The sequence below is a fragment of the Amblyomma americanum genome, chromosome 5 (genome assembly GCF_052857255.1).
Source record: "Amblyomma americanum isolate KBUSLIRL-KWMA chromosome 5, ASM5285725v1, whole genome shotgun sequence".
In the NCBI taxonomy this organism is placed as follows: Eukaryota; Metazoa; Arthropoda; class Arachnida; order Ixodida; family Ixodidae; genus Amblyomma; species Amblyomma americanum.
In genome coordinates, this window is record NC_135501.1 from 165,724,921 (window position 1) to 165,740,607 (window position 15,687).

The following is a 15,687-nucleotide window of genomic DNA, read 5'->3' on the forward strand; positions in this document are numbered from 1 at the left end:
CTGTGAGTTTCCTACGGGTCAACTCAGTACGGCGGGTACTACATACGGGCCCCATATACGGCCCCCATGGTTGCGAGCCCTTGTCGCGAGCAAGGCATGATGACCTCCCTCGTAGAGGAAAAAGAGGGGGGGGGGGGGGTGGCATGCGCGTGAGTCAGCGCGTTCGCCCCGTCTTTCCGGTGGGTGTAGGGGGCGAGCAGCGGGGAAGGTGCCACACCGGTGCTGCACCGCTGAACACGGGAGCTTCGTCGGAAAGCCCGCTTCTCTTCCTCGCGCGGCCGCCGCCGCTGCATATCAAGCAGGTGGGCCAATTTTAAAAGGCGCAGCGCCAGCAGGTTGCTTTCCCCCCCCCCCCTTCCCCTCATGCGAAGGGGGAGGTTGTTCCACGAAGGGGCTGGTTGGAGAATAAGGGAGGCAGGTTGAATGAGGTGCTAAGATGTAGTGCGCAGTTCTTCTCTCGTCGCGAGCGAAGCGAGTCGGGCTTTGATGTGAAAGGCGGCCCGCGCTCATGGAGAGCCCGATGTGCTTCGCGTGCTGTTGCGAACAGGGTGTTGAGCGTGAGGAGCAGTGTATGCAGACTGCGCGGGTGGCGCCCGTGTACGTACCCGTATACGTTTGCTTGTGTACGGGCGTCACTGTGGGTCGATTAGCGCCCTCCTTGATGGCCCTTTCGGTCGCGTTTTCGGGGACGTGACTGGGCTATTTGGAAAGGAAAGCTTTCTCTCTCTCTCTTTGTGTCCACTGTGCCGTGCACTACGCGCTCATCTGCTTTTAGTTATCTATCTTATTTTGTTCTATTTGTTTATTTCGTTATGGCGCTGCCATATGCTGCACGTGTTGCCTCTCAATACAAAAACAGGGCAGCCCCAAGCGTTCGGGCTTAGCTGTGAGAATGTAGTAGTGCACTCGAGCTGTGCTCCAGTAAGTTTAGGCAAGCGTAGAGCTGGTAATAAAAGAAAAAAAATCGCGTGCCTCCACGACATCAAGAAAGGGAAAATGCTCGCGCGATTACAATTTATAAATCCCGTGGCACGGTTTTTCAGCAGCAGGAAATAGATTCACCGCTAATAAAGACCTGCCAATACCGTTACCGTCCGCCATTATCTGCACACGCGCTGTGGTGTGAATCAAAAGCGGTTTTCCTAGCGGCTTGTACTGAAGGTTCGGGGGAAATTTTCGGTCGTAAGTCGTAGTTACTGCAATGGAAGCGATCGCCGGCACCAACATATGTCATGGCCCCGGCTATTAACGTATGTGCGTAATTTGTGCTCATTCTAGCGGTTCCCGGCTTCCCTGGGCCAGTCAACTCGCCAATCGAGCGCCGACGTATACAGGCGCGACAGTTGTAAAAGGGAACAGATACTTCACGCGCCAAACTATAGGAGCCAAATTTTTACTTCTTCCTGGGATTTGGAAAGGTTCCAACGCCTTCATGCACCTCGGGATGAATTGCTTGGAGAAAAAAAAAAGATCAATAAGGTATGTTTCGCAATCATATCAATCAGTTAGTGAATAGCCATTGACTGCGTGTGAATGAACTGTTCCCCCCTTCGTACTCCTTCGACCGGCACGACTTCCGATCATTCATGCTCAGAGTGCCGAAACCTTGTTCGCAATATGCGGAGTTCGAAATAACGGGAGCCTGTTTCGTGCGCTCGATGTTGACGGGGACAAAAGCGTCTGTTTGACATAAACCGGCAGTTCGAACTAGGCGATTTTCGAGCCAGCGGGGGTCTCCACTGTAACCGCCAGTCACTTTAGAGGGTTTTGAAAGTTCGGCCTCTGGTTGGCTATAGCGCCATCTGTGAGTTAGTCTGTTTACAGTGCCAGCAGTTTGCGAGCCGGAGCCGTTCGCCCGAGGCTGGTATTCTGCTCTTTGTGTGATGTTCATACCTTTTCTCCTTCTCTTGTCTCCCACAGCGCCGGGTGCGCCGCAGCTCATACCGGAGGACTCGACGGCCGAGAACAATTGCGTCACTGTCGCCTGGCAGCAGCACGCGGGCAGCTTCGTCCAGGGATACGTCCTCGAGCTGGACGACGGGAACGCCGGACCGTTCAGAGTAAGTCGTCGATGTGCTGGACTAGAGTTGTACGTCACGGGCACCCACTGCGGGGCGTGGAGCAAGAATACGGTACAGTTGAAAAAAAAAATGAGGGGCGATCGATTGGGTTGAATTGCGATAACGTTTTTATTTCATTCGTCAATCTATTCCAGTCCTGATTCTGTTCCAACTTGTTATTCTTAACAAGGGAGTAATTACTCTGCCATCCACCCAAGCGCAGTCATACGGCTGCAAAGGAAAGCTCTACAGCTTTCTCAGAAACTTCGTAGTTACAGAAAAATTCGTCGTCCTCGTCCGGGATTCGAACCCGGGACCATCCCTTCACCGGAGTAGTCGCTCTACCAACTGAGATAACCGGTATTGCTAGCGGTATAACGCGATAGCGTATAATGGGTTAATAGAGAGTTATAGCATATCGTTACCGTGTTTACGTTACCGTTTACCGTGTTACCGGACGCCGGATTTTCCGGTTAGCGCGGCGCACGCCAGAAGACGTTTTAGCGTACCGTCTTTCCCGTAACAAGTTACCGTAAGGATAAAACGAGTGGTGATGATGGCAGATGCCCAGCTTTTAATGATAAAAAACGGATGCATTGCAATCATTCCTGTGAAGTGAAATGCTACACTTTAATAATCTTTTTCTCTGCATATAAAGACGTACAGACTACACTTCAGCTAACAGGCGACTTTTCAAATGTGCCCGTGAAGCTAGACACCTTTGGCTACCCTGGCCAGTAGACAATTTCGCTACGTAGACCTCAGTAAGCTTGCATACACAGCGCCGTTGAGTTGCGAGCGCTGTAAAAACAGCGCAACTACGACACCTGTTCGCCGTGCCGCATCGTCGCTTCTTTATGTTTTTGGATGTGAACACTGTGGCGCCATCTAGTGGCAGTAAGTTAAAGCGCGCTAACTCCGGGCTGGAGAAATTTTTATTTTCTGCACGTACTGGTGAATATAGTAAGGGAATTATCAGTCTTTTTTTTAAAGAAACAAATCATCAAAATATAGAAGAATGTTAAATCGTGCACAAAACTGAAGAGCTGCAGTGTAATCGTTGCTATTTGGCTATGTACACGACATATAGTCAGGCTTAACTGCTCAATGGAGGAAAAACGCTAAGAAAAACGCTAAGGCGCCCGTGTGCTCTGCGATGTCAGTGCACGTTAAAGATCCCCAGGTGGTCGAAATTATTCCGGAGCCCTCCACTACGGCACCTCTTCTTCCTTTCTTCTTTCACTCCCTCCTTTATCCCTTCCCTTCCGGCGCGGTTCAGGTGTCCAACGATATATGAGACAGATACTGCGCCATTTCCTTTCCCCAAAAACCAATTATTATTATTAGTAGTAGTGCAGCAGTTAAGCGACGCGCACCTGCCCAGCGATGGCAGGTGCTCCCGGCGGTATACCTTGTGCGGCACAGGTTGTTCTTCCCGAGCGAGCAATCATTAATTTGACTGCCACCTGCCACGGCGGGCACGCTGTGACGACACCTCAAGGTCACGTGACCTAGGCTGCCCACCTTCCAGCGCCATGGTTGTGATCTTTCGCTCACAACGCCGACACCGGATTTTCTGGTGAACGGGGCCTTTAACGCTGTCGCGTTAAAACGCATGGTATACGCGGTAAGTGGAAACGGAAGAAAGCACGAAGGCTAGCGCATAAAAACGCGCCAATTTTATCCTTCTCACAAATGCACCCGAATATCCCTTGTCGGGGTTCGGGAATGCGAAGTGCACCACCTGGAGGGGGGGGGGGGGGGGGTGATGACTGTGCGGCTGGATCGAGGCGAGCGTGAGTAATGTTTGGGCCGTTGTTAGTCCCTGTGCGCGCTCACCGGGATTGGGGTGACGCTTGAGGCGTGGGGAAGCACTCGCCGGATCGATCGCACCACAAGCCGCGCCTTGGAGCTCGCCTTTCGTGGCCGAAGCCAGGTTACTCGAAGCAGTCAACAATCGCCGAGGCCAACCCGGAAACCGATGTGCAGGTGGAATTGGGGCAGTATAGGAGAATCCAGGCACTTTATTAGCACGCAGTCCGCGATATCACATTAAGTGAGAAGCACGCTTTTCGTTATTAATTCGATGGGATTAATAGCCTCATCGGGAAAGAAATGGTTCGTCGGTCACAAAATTCGCCGATTGGCTGGTGGAAAGTGACGTCACCAGACCGGATTATTCCCATTGGCTGGAGGGGAGAGGCGTCATGAGAGTGGATAATTCCCATTGGTTGAAGTGAAGTGACATCACGATGTCGGGAATTACGTGGCTTCCGGTAAAGGCATCAACAGTTTCTGATGCTGTCGCATTGCCAACACATTAAGTAATTAGTTGTCCCTGTTTTTTTTTCGCTTCTGAGTAGTTCTTCTGGCCTTGTCATTTTTTTAATAATAATAATTGGTTTTGGGGAAAAGGAAATGGCGCAGTATCAGTCTCATGTATCGTTGGACACCTGAACTGCGCCGTAAGGGAAGGCATAAAGGAGGGAGTGAAAGAAGAAAGGAAGAAAGGGGCGCCGTAGTGGAGGGCTCCGGAATAATTTCGACCACCTGGGGATCTTTAGCGTGCACTGACATCGCACAGCACACGGGCGCCTTAGCGTTTTTCCTCCATAAAAACGCTGCCGCCGCGGTCGGGTTCGAACCCGGGAACTCCGGATCAGTAGTCGAGCGCCCTAACCACTGAGCCACCGCGGCGGGGCTCATTTTCCTTGCACTGACCGAATTCACGAAGGGAAAAATTGGTTGTTTTGAGGAAAGGAAGCAGCGCAATAACTGTCCCACGTAGGTTGGTGTGCACCCGAACCGCGCCGTAAGGAATGCATAAAGGAGGGGCTGAGAGAAGAAAGGAAGAGGTGCCCTAGTGAAGGGCTCCGGAATAATTTCGACCACCTGGGGGTCTTTAACGTGCACTGACACCTCACAGCACAGGGACGCCCTTTGCGTTTCTCCTCCATGGAAACGCGGCCGCCGCGGTCGGGTTCGAGCCCGGGTGCTCCTGCTCAGTAGACGAGCGCCCTAACCACTGAGCCTTGATGTGATTTGAGGCAGCGGAAGTTTATGAGTGCCCCCCTCCCCTTTTTTTTCTTGTTATCCTCTGCTACACATTGTTTGAAGCTGCGCTATATGTGGACCATCCGACCCGCCGCAGTGACTCAGTGGTTAGGGCGCTCGGCTACTGAGGCGGAGTACCCGGGTTCGAACCGGACCGCGGCGGCTGCGTTTCGATGAAGGCGAAACGCTAAGGCACCCGTGTGCTGTGCGATGTCAGTGCACGTTAGAGATCCCCAGTTGGTCGAAATTATTTCGGAGCCCTCCACTACGGAACCTATTTCTTCCTTTCTTCTCTCAGTCTCGCCATTATGCCTTCCTTACGGCGCGGTTCAGGTGTCAGCCGATATGCGAGACAGATACTGCGCAATTCCTTTCCCTAAAAAGCAACCAACCATGTGGAACACCCAACCGGGATCCTAGCGTCACCGCCCTCGACGGGTCTGCGCGCTGCAGAGTTGCCGCTAGCAGTCAGCTTATAATGGGCCGGTAATGAGGTAGCCCTTCCGGCCATGTTTTCCGGCGGCCACGGCCTTCGGGCTCTCTCCGGGTTTCTGCGTTGACCGGCAGGCGGAGCCGGAGGGGAGGGCGACTGGGGCTACAGCGCGCGCACACACTCCGGCCGAGACCAACAACACGTGCGGCGGCCGGTTTCAGGTGGATGGATGCACGGCCCGCTCCAGATGGATGGCACCCAGGCGGGCTTGTCGACCGCGTCTCCCTCGGAGCATTAGCTTTATTGGGTTTTCTTGGGGCCTCGTGTCCAGGCGGCTCGTAAAACATGTTCTGCCTCCACACACTCTTTCTTTCTTGCTTGCTTTCTCACCGGCTTTGCCGCTTTCACCTTCGGGTCGGCCAGCGGTGGCGGCCAGGCGTAATCGAATGAGGCCCGCGCGCTCAAAGATCGACGAGGACGACGCCGCGCGTTCTCGGCGCCCGCGTCATAGCCGCGTTCCGAAGCGGCGAAGCCTTCCTCCTCTCCGACTCTTCCGCTGGGGCTGGCCGATGGCGCGTGGCTGATCGCGCGGGCGGAGGGGAAGGGTCTGTCGGCGCGGTACTCTTCCCGGCGCTGAATGTCGGCCGTCCGGGTGAAAGTCGCCTCTGCGTGCCTGCTGTCCGCCCAGCTCGTAACAAAACGCGCGCGCGTGCATCGAAAGACGCCGTAGGCGCGAGTGAATTTTGCACTGAAACACCCTGGTGGCTTCACTGGTGTATTTAGGTGTTTATTTCAGCGTGACGCCAGCCCCAGCCGCTGTCGCGTACGTTGCCAAGAGGAAACCGCCCTCTCCCCCCCCCCTTTCTCTCTGAAGACAACTCAAAATGGGCGACACGCGGTGGCGACAGTCCCGCGCGCTGCCAGACATTCTGCCGGCTGCCATCACGCCCTGCCTGTCAGAGAGACTCCCGGGGCTGGTAGATGAAACGGAGGGTGGAGGAAGGGGGGGGGGGGGGGGGGGGGGGGGGGCATGGCCGCCCGGCGATCCGCGTTGACAGTTGGCTGAGCCGCTCGCGCCGCCTGTCCAAGTCGATGGACTTCATAGCGCGGAGGAGACTGCGTCGCGAACATTCCTGTCACACAGTGTGGGGGGCCTCATCCGCTTCTTTGTTCTGCCTCGCGCCACCGCGGACGGACCCTGTCCTCGTGTTGCGCCTAGCGTTAACGTCGCTGCGAGTTCGCGACGCGTAACTCTTGTTGTGGAGGCTGCGCCTTGCGTTCTGAATGGAGGCATTTTATCGAGCTGGCTGTCCCCGCGCTCGCGTCGTGCGGTATATAGAACTGCTTAATATCGGAACGCGGGAGAAGCCACGGTGACAAATTGGACACAGCGAATCGTGGACGCGCTGGGTACGACTTTGTGATGAGATAGTCTTTAACGACGTCGCTCGTCGGCTGTCAAGGCCTTTATTAGGCACTGCTGTACGTTTTCTACGGGCAACCGATCCGCGAGCTGCGCAACGGTCTTGCGTGCGCATGTTTCTCCTCTCCCCATCCGTTCTTTCTTTTTGTTGTTCCCTTTTTCCATGGTAGGGTAACAAATCGGGTGCATACCTGTCCGGATGCTTGCTTACATGGTTGTTTTTGTTCCACGGTGGACTTTTTCTGTTTGTTCTTTAATGCGATAGTGTTTAGAAGATGCATGGGGCCAGATTGAAGCGTCGTTCATGAAATTTACCCATTGGCCGGAAGGAAGTGACGCCACCGGACCGAATGCGTCCGTGTCACCACTTCTGGACGCCTTCGGGGAAACATCTAACCACCAGCTAGGTGACCCAAAAAGATATTTGGTTGTGCGCAGGCATACGTACAGGGGTCCGCAAACGCAACTTCTAATGCTGTTCCATTGCCAACGCATTAGGTAATTAAGTGTCTTTGTGAATTATTTCTTTTCACGTGTGTGCGTGAAGGGGGGGGGGGGGGGGGGGGGGGTTAGCACGCTGAACTCATGACCATACTAGTAGAACTTCTCTCTCTCTCTCTACCATTTCACTCCATTTATCCCCATCCTCATGTGTGTTGTGTCCAGCGGAGGAGTGAGTCTGGTTAAGCTATCTTCCCTTCCTTTGCTCTATCTCTTTAGGAACCCGGACTGGCGAGTGCTTGCCATAAGAATTTCACGAGCACCACGAAGCACTTGCATTACTTCTTGTCCCAGAGGTGCCAAATAATATTTCAAAGATGTTCAGCGCGCGCTGTGCGTCTGTCCCTTGTTAAGAAATAATAACCTGGGACAAAATATAGCTAGCAGCTTGTTTCTGCTACTTACATCTCTTCTTTCTTTGTTTCTTTCTTTCCTTCATTCTTTTCGTTTCTTCTTTCTTCCCGCGCGTTTCATACGCCGTCCAATTCGCGTAAGAGCTTAGAAGTGAGCCCATTGGAGAAGTAATTATTGAAGGCGAACAAAACAACATTGAAAGCGTGGGCGATGGACAGTTTCCTCTTCGAACTGCAGCAGTTTATCGGGAACGGGCTCCGAGTACGTACCCCAAAAAAAGACTATGGTTATTACAATGCCAAATTTGGGGGCAACTTTTGTTTCGTTGTCAGTTCGACCGAGCATAACCTTCCTTTCCCGAAGCAGCACGAGTAGTTGGCCCAACATTGGAACCGTATTGGCTAAAGCCGGCCCTACAAATAACCAGGATGGGACCATCCTGTTGCAATATTGGGCCGATGACCTGTGTGCTGGATCCGTGTATGGCTCTTGAGATCCGCCACCCTCACCTGCCCGCGCTTAATCCCCCCCCCCCCCCCCCCCCCCACACACACACACGCGCGCGCGCGTGCAGGTATCCACGTGCAGCCAACACCTTGGGCACGAAACATCGACACTGTGCGTAGTTAGACAGGGGGATAGCTCGCACGTACAGTCGCGCTCGGCATTACGTGCAACACACTTGCTGTGACGGGAGCTCAGTTCACAAGGTGAAATGGGTGACCGAGGTTGCCACGCAACGTAATGGCGGCGCAGCATGTCGCCAAACATCACGCAGCTGTGAAATGCAACGCATGTGATCGGCGCCGCCGCGTTGTTCGTCGTACTGGCCGCTTCTGCGAATACGTCCTGCACCTATCGAAGGGGCTCATCATCGTCATGATAATAACCATCATCATCATTCCGCTCGGTTCAACTCCATGACTTACAAAGTCCTCCCGGTGAACTCCAGGCCACGTTATTGTAACCACGTTCAGTTTCCAAGTTTCGCTTCCAATGGCGGCCTCTCCAGGTCCATAGGTTCTTAGCGCCCTCTGCTGCTGACGGATCTTATCGCCGCCTTGGTGAGGCGCCTAGGAGCCGCCGCGGGGCTGATGGACAAGGGCTGTTAAACTTAAAGGGACCCAGAAAGGGGGTCTCAATAAAGGTGCGATATGTCTGCGATGTTAAAAGACGACGGTTCATAATTATCCCCCAGCAAGAAATATTTTAATGCGTTTTGTGGAAGCTGAGTTATATGCAGACAAAATTTGAACTTCCGTGTCTTCGCTCCTTTCCCTCTCCTCTCGCAGAACAAAATGGCGGCGCTCCTCCGCCGGCCCCACTCACTCGGCCCCTTCCCTACCTCCGCCGGCTGTGGCGCGCGTGGAGTGGCCGCGAACGCGGTAGCGCGTGACGTCTGCAAGAATTTGGCGCTGTGAACCAATGATAGCTCCCCGGCTGCTGACGACATTTGCATGACGTGACGTCGAATGCCAGGTTTTCGCACGAAAGCCCGGCACCGCGCGTCGCCGCGAGGCGCGAAAGCGGGAATTTTAAAAAATGTAAATTTCCCGCTCGCTTTTGAAGTCTCGTACGCGGCATGGCCGCTCGGTGGCCTGTACTCTACATAGTGCAAGCATTTTAAAGCCAAGGTCGAACACCCCTTTCAGTGGCCCTTTAATAACGCATGGGAGCAGGTGGTCAAGTACTACAACAGGGTGGCCAAGCCCTGTTCTGCGCTAGGGGGCGCGTGAAATGAAGCGGGCAGTAGCTAGGATACTTGCTGCGACTTCATTCACTAACTTAGCGAAACGAAGGTAAGAGGCGGGTGAAGTTCGCTAGGGAGAAAGCAGCAGGAAGGACAAGTGCCAGCTCGCCTGCGATATGACGTCATGCGCGGTGCATGCGCCTACGCACGTTTCGAGGCACTGAGGCGTACGCTTGCTTTAGCTTTGTTCTTCGTGTCCCGAAGCCCCGCCGGGGAGCTCGCGCCCTCACCTCCCCGCGTTTATAGTTATGCGATGCCTGGTAGGGAGAGCGCCGCGTCGCATGGCGTCCACGATCCCTAAACGGGGGAGCTAGGTGCAGGCTGGCTCGGGTTTCCCTAGCTCATTCAGCAGCCCTCGTTATTTCTGCCGAGCTGCCTTCGTGGCTCATTATCCCTCTCCCGTCACGTAGTTTATGCCGCTGGGATCGCTTCCCTGGATGAACCCCGCACTTTCTTAAAACGACTATGGTAACAAACTGTTGCGAAAAGAAAAAGGAGGATCGCGCACTTTTTTTTTCTTCCTGAATATCTCCATACCGTCTCGACCAGCTGTATGACGCATATTGGCGGTCCAGTGGCTTCCATGAGGCTCCTTGCGAGTAACTGTTGTCCGCAGACGAGTATGCTGCTTTTTCGACGTGCACTGGTGAGCAGTGTAAGAGAGAACAAACTTTTCGCGCATAATTGCGTGTTTTAACGCGACAGCGTTGAAGGCCCTAGCTGTTAAGCGTGGCCCACATGGAGCGTTTTTCTGGGGAGCGGGCGTCACGTGATTCTGGACGGGGCCGCGCTGGTGCACCCGGCTACAATACACGGCCGAGGGAGACTCGCATGGTGGATGCGCGCTCGCGAGCATTTCGCGCGCGAGAGCCAGCGGCTTCGCTTGCTGCGCATCCGTCTGCTTTCAGCATGCATCGGGCCGCGCGCATCGCACAACTGGGCGGAAAAAAAAAAAAACGCCGCTGAGCTACTGACCATGCGGGAGTCAATTCGTCGACGCCGGCGCGGGCGTCGGGCGATCGACGCGATTTCGCGGGGAAAAAACGCTCCATGCGGGCCACGCTTTATCCAGAAAATCCGGCGTTGGGAGCGAAAAATAAGGTGGCCCAGGTGGCCACCCGCCGGAGAAACAACCTAGTTGGGCCACCAAGGTCACGTGACCTTGTGGCGTCATCGCAACCTGCCCACCGGATTGTGAGCAAAAGGACTGCCGTTGTAAGTGGCTGTTAAATTAATCCCGAGAGGTATATGGGTAGGGAGTCACACAAGCCCCAAATGGTGGCAGCGCCTGCATGCCATTGCAGGGCAGTGGCGCATCCCTTATTAACCGCTGCACAATTGCGCTAGGATTGGTATGAGGACCCCCAGGGATATAAGAATGTAAAGTTGAGAAGGACCAATTTCGCATATATGGTCAGTAAGTCATTAACGCTGCCGCGTCATATTCGTAAGGCAGAGTTTAAGTGTCCCCTCCAATTTTATTTTGGGTATGTCTTCACTAAATTTAGGAACAACTGTTGGATGTTATGCGGCAAGAGAAAAACTAGTTATAAACCAGAAAAAAAAAACTCCGCTTGTCGCACTTGGGGATAGAGTAATCAATAGTCAATAAATGAATGATCAAACTTGGTGCCCACTCATATTGCTCTCCACTGTATCTACCCGACGAAACGGTTAGCATTCGGGGTTTCGGTCAAAGCAATGGCAAGCTGGCGGCGACGCCAGACCGCGCTAGACGAAGCGACTTGCCGTGTTGCTCATGAGGACTATTCATCATATTACTGCGGCCGAAAAGTTAACCTACTGTTTAATCAGTGTATATACACAGTTTAACTTAGGCGACCCCGGATGGTTGGGGGAGTTACTTGATGCACTTTCCCGTGTGTCCGGCTCCGTGAGCATGTCCGGAGGGCACGTCTTCTGTGTCGTTAGGACGGTCTCGCACACGGGGCAGCAGGGTGTGGTGTGTGTGCGTGGTCGTAAGCCATGAGGCGCGTCTGTAAACGTCCACTTTCTTTTCGTGATGCTCGCAGGAGGTGTACTGTGGCAAGGAGACCCTGTGCACGGTGGATGGGCTGCACTTCAACAGCGCGTATCGGGCCCGTGTGAAGGCCTACAACTCCACCGGCGAGGGGCCCTACAGCGACGTCATCGTGCTACACACAGCGGAAGGTGGGTGGCAAGACTGCGGGGGCAGCAGTGGTTTTTTCTCGCAGCGTCAACTTCGAGTTCACCTTTTTATATTTTTGTAAATATTGTTAACGGTGTAAATAGTGTATCAAGCTCTCCCATGTCCTTTCTCTCTACCGCTCTCCTCTGTACTTCTCCTTGCTATCTTCACCCTCTCCCTTAATTTCCGCCGGCCGCATCTTGGGCCTGGGCCGCTACTGGCAACATCTTTTCTTTTCCTTTTGGTATGTTTCCTAGAATAATCCGCTACCACCGCTACTTTGAACGGGTTCACTTGTGCTCGTTCATCGGCACAGTTAAAGGGGCACACTCCGTCCAATGTTCGCTCTCAGTGTTCGTTCTCATCGATTTTGTGGATATATCTGGGAGGAATGTTTGTTCGGCAGAAGAATACTTGTATCTGGCTGAGAAAAAATGAATTTTAAAAAGATTTTTAAAATCCGACCGCGGCGGCTGCGTTTTTATGGAGGCAAAACGCTAAGGCGCCGGTGTGCTGTGCGATGTCAGTGCACGTTAAAGATCCCCAGGTGGTCGAAATTGTTCCGGAGCCCTCCGCTACGGCACCTCTTTCTTCCTTTCCTTTTTCACTCCCTCCTTTATCCCTTCCCTTACGGCGCAGCGCGGTTCAGGTGTCCAAGGATATATGAGACAGATACTGTGCCATTTCCTTTCCCCAAAAAAACAATTATTATTATTAAAAATCCCGTTCCACTCGATTCAAAATCGTGATGTCAAGCAATGATCGTGATGACTGGAAGTGAAGAACGGTGTAGCCAGGCCTGAGGGATCCGCAAGCGAAAGCTGTCTTGACGTCACCGCGGTTAGCTCGCGAAAACTGCCGGGGTGGCGTGGCGATAGTAGTAGTAATAGTAGTAGTAGTAGTAGTAAGTGGTTTTTATTAAAATAATAATAAATTTAAGGGAAGGAAAACATTTTGCTAGCCCCGGCATCTGCCATCGATACTGAAACACCTGAGCTGGGGCAGCGGAAATAAAGGCTAGCAGGCAGAATGTCCAAATGAAATGAAAGAGGTGAGGGGACAGGAAGAGAGGATAGTGGGGAGAGGTAATATACACAAAGCAATCTTTAGTAAAAGGCGATACCTTGAAAATTGGTTTTTGAAGGAAGGAAATGGCGCAGTAATTGTCTCACATCTCCGTGGACACCCGAACGGCGCCGTAAGAGAAGGAAGGAAGGTGGGAGTGAAAGAAGAAAAGAGATAGAGGTGCCATGGGGGAGGGCTCTGGATTTACCACCTGGGGATTTTTAACGTGCACTGTGCTGTGCGATGTCAGTGCACGTTAATGAACCCCAGGCGGTCGAAAAATTATTCCGGAGCCCTCCTTCATTTAGTTTTTAGAGCGATAGCTCTATTCAGTGCAGAATCGAGTTTCAGTTTCTGTTCTTCTAGCCTTCAAATGCCCTTCGGACTTGGCGATTCGTAGCAACAGCCTTAAGTCAGACGCCGAAACATACTTTGACTATGGCTGACACGATGGTGTTCCAAAACTTGGGCCACGCCCCCCCCCCCTCCCCCCCCCCCCAAAGTTTGACCTTCCCGAATTTGGACCGAAATTGATATCCGGGCTAATTGGCTATGGACAATAACAATACGGTGACGGCCTCCAGATTTGACCCGGGCCACTCCAAAATTTGGCCCGCCCCATCCTCGAATTTGACCTTCTCGGATTTAGACCATAATCGATATCCCAGCTAATTTTACCATGGTCAACACGATAGTGACCTCTAAATTTGGACTGGGTCATTACGAAATTTGGTCCACCCCACCCCCGAAATTTGACCTTCTCGGATTTGTACCAAAATTGATATCCAGGCTAATATGAACGTGCTTAATACGATGGTGACCTCCAAATTTGACCCGGCTGCTCCCACAACAGCAAAATCGCAGCAGAAGCAAGAATAGGTATCGCTCGACCATTCGATTTAATAGGGTTAAGCCACTGTCATTTTTTGTTTCACCACACAGGTCTCTAAGTGTCCAGTAGTTCTCTTTGTAAAGCTTTGTTGAGCAGTGAAACATTTGGCTTGCACTGCGTACAGTGCAAGATGAATGTGCAGTAGAGCAAGCATTCATCTACAGCCACTTCGCTGTTTGTTGGGAAAAAGCTCGACGTTTCTAAAGATCTACTCGCATTACTTATCAGGGGATACGTGGAGTCATTTATGCATTTTCTACGGGAGCTATGTGTTGTATAGAAGGAGAGATGGTTAGCACTCCACAGGAGCTACATGACACCTCTCCCCCCCTGCACATTTCCAGCAAATGTTTTCACTGTTATGCCTGTTTCTTGACTTTGTGGCTTAGATGGTTGACTGAGACCCTCCCCCCTTTCCTTCCTCGAGCCTTTTGCAACACTAAAACGTAAACCTTGGCTAAATCTCTCCCTTCTTTTTTTTTTATCCCAACACAGTGGCATGGTTCACACTGGACCCAGTGGCATGCCATCCTGACATAGTATTGTCAGACGAAAACGCCACAGCCCGCTGTGAGAGCTACGAGCACCGTGTTGTTCTCGGCTCCTTGGGTTTCTCCCGTGGTGTTCACTACTGGGAGGCCGCCGTGGATCGCTGTGACAACAATGCCGATGTCGTAGTTGGAGTGGCACGTGCCGACGTGGCCAGGGACATCATGTTGGGTGAGTAGAAGGGTGTCATACCACTGTTTTTTGCATGCTTTCCAGACGAATGAAAGTGAATCATTACTTTTCGCATTTGGATTATTCGATATTGACGAAGACTGATGCAGTTTATGGATACAGGACAAATCAAAGATTAAAGATGAGATTCTGGATTCACAGAGATTTTCATGTTCGTGGCTTGTGTATTGTACTGTGCTGGGCAGTAATTGGCACTCTCAGATCTTTTGAAATAACGGATATAGAAATCTCTTGTTGCAAGAAATGTAAAAACTTGTATGCACATTCAAAATTTCACTCTTTTGTGTGCCATTATTCCCCGTGGAACAAGCTTGGTTTTTCATTGCTGCTTCACCTGTACTAGATAATTATTTCTAAACATATTAACAGTAATTGCTTAGCAACATGCAATGCTTCCTACCAATTTCCAGGTGTGTAGCCTTGATGCTTATCATCCTGTCCCCTAGTCATAGTTAGTAGAAAGTAGATTACCTAGGCGAATAGATCATTAGGCAAGCTTGCTAACTAGTCCTTTGCAATAAAGAAGTTCCTGCTCTTGCCTGCAACACATTTCTAACACAATTATGAAACACTGTTCCCAAAATTTTTTGGCCAAGTTGGAACAGTTAAAATTATTGATAGGATTTCTTTATATCCTGTATCTGATACACACACTGGTTCGTAATAATATATTGAGAATGCAACAGTCATTATTCATGCTCACTATAGCAGTTGAGAAATTTGCTTTCGCAAAATGCTGAGAAGAGTGTATCAGGGCGTTATTTTCAATATCGTATTTATCCGGTTCTGAAGCGCAGATTCTTTTATCAGAAATTGGATCAGCATGCGCATTACAAATAGGATGTGAAACCGGAACCAAGCTACGAGCAGCTCCAACGACATTACCATCACAATATGTCAGTTAAGCCTTCCTGCGCTTGCAGCCAGCATAGTTGTTCTTGCAGACATTATTAGGCTGAATGGCATATACTGGCATGCAAGTCAACCTTTTTTTTTTTTACAAAAATGACCATTCAGAACTGGGGGAATAAGCTGCAAGTTGCAAGCGCCCCGAGCCGGTGCACGCTACCACCAGGATGCATGGAGACACACCACAGTTTACATCTACTGCATCAAGTCAGGCCGGGCGCCGCTCCCATTTTGAGCATGGTCTGCTTTATTATCTGACTGAGGGGGTATTGTATAGCCACCCCAGGGAGGAGAAGGGGCACCCCAAACCTGTTTTTAGCTGGGGCTTTTAGCTT

At 51.8% G+C, this 15,687-nt stretch overlaps 1 protein-coding gene and 1 non-coding gene across 2 annotated transcripts in view; both read left to right on the forward strand.

Annotated features, from left to right (window-relative positions):
• Trim9 (E3 ubiquitin-protein ligase Trim9) overlaps nt 1-15,687 on the forward strand; it is a 228,655-nt gene that overhangs the window by 207,573 nt on the left and 5,395 nt on the right. The window contains 3 exon segments of the mRNA XM_077665725.1: nt 1,921-2,060; nt 11,609-11,747; nt 14,198-14,422. Of these exon segments, the coding sequence (XP_077521851.1) occupies nt 1,921-2,060; nt 11,609-11,747; nt 14,198-14,422 (504 nt within the window).
• Nucleotides 13,972-14,011, forward strand: LOC144135593 (U6atac minor spliceosomal RNA). Its single transcript, XR_013315539.1, has one exon. It is a non-coding gene; the product is annotated as a U6atac minor spliceosomal RNA (small nuclear RNA).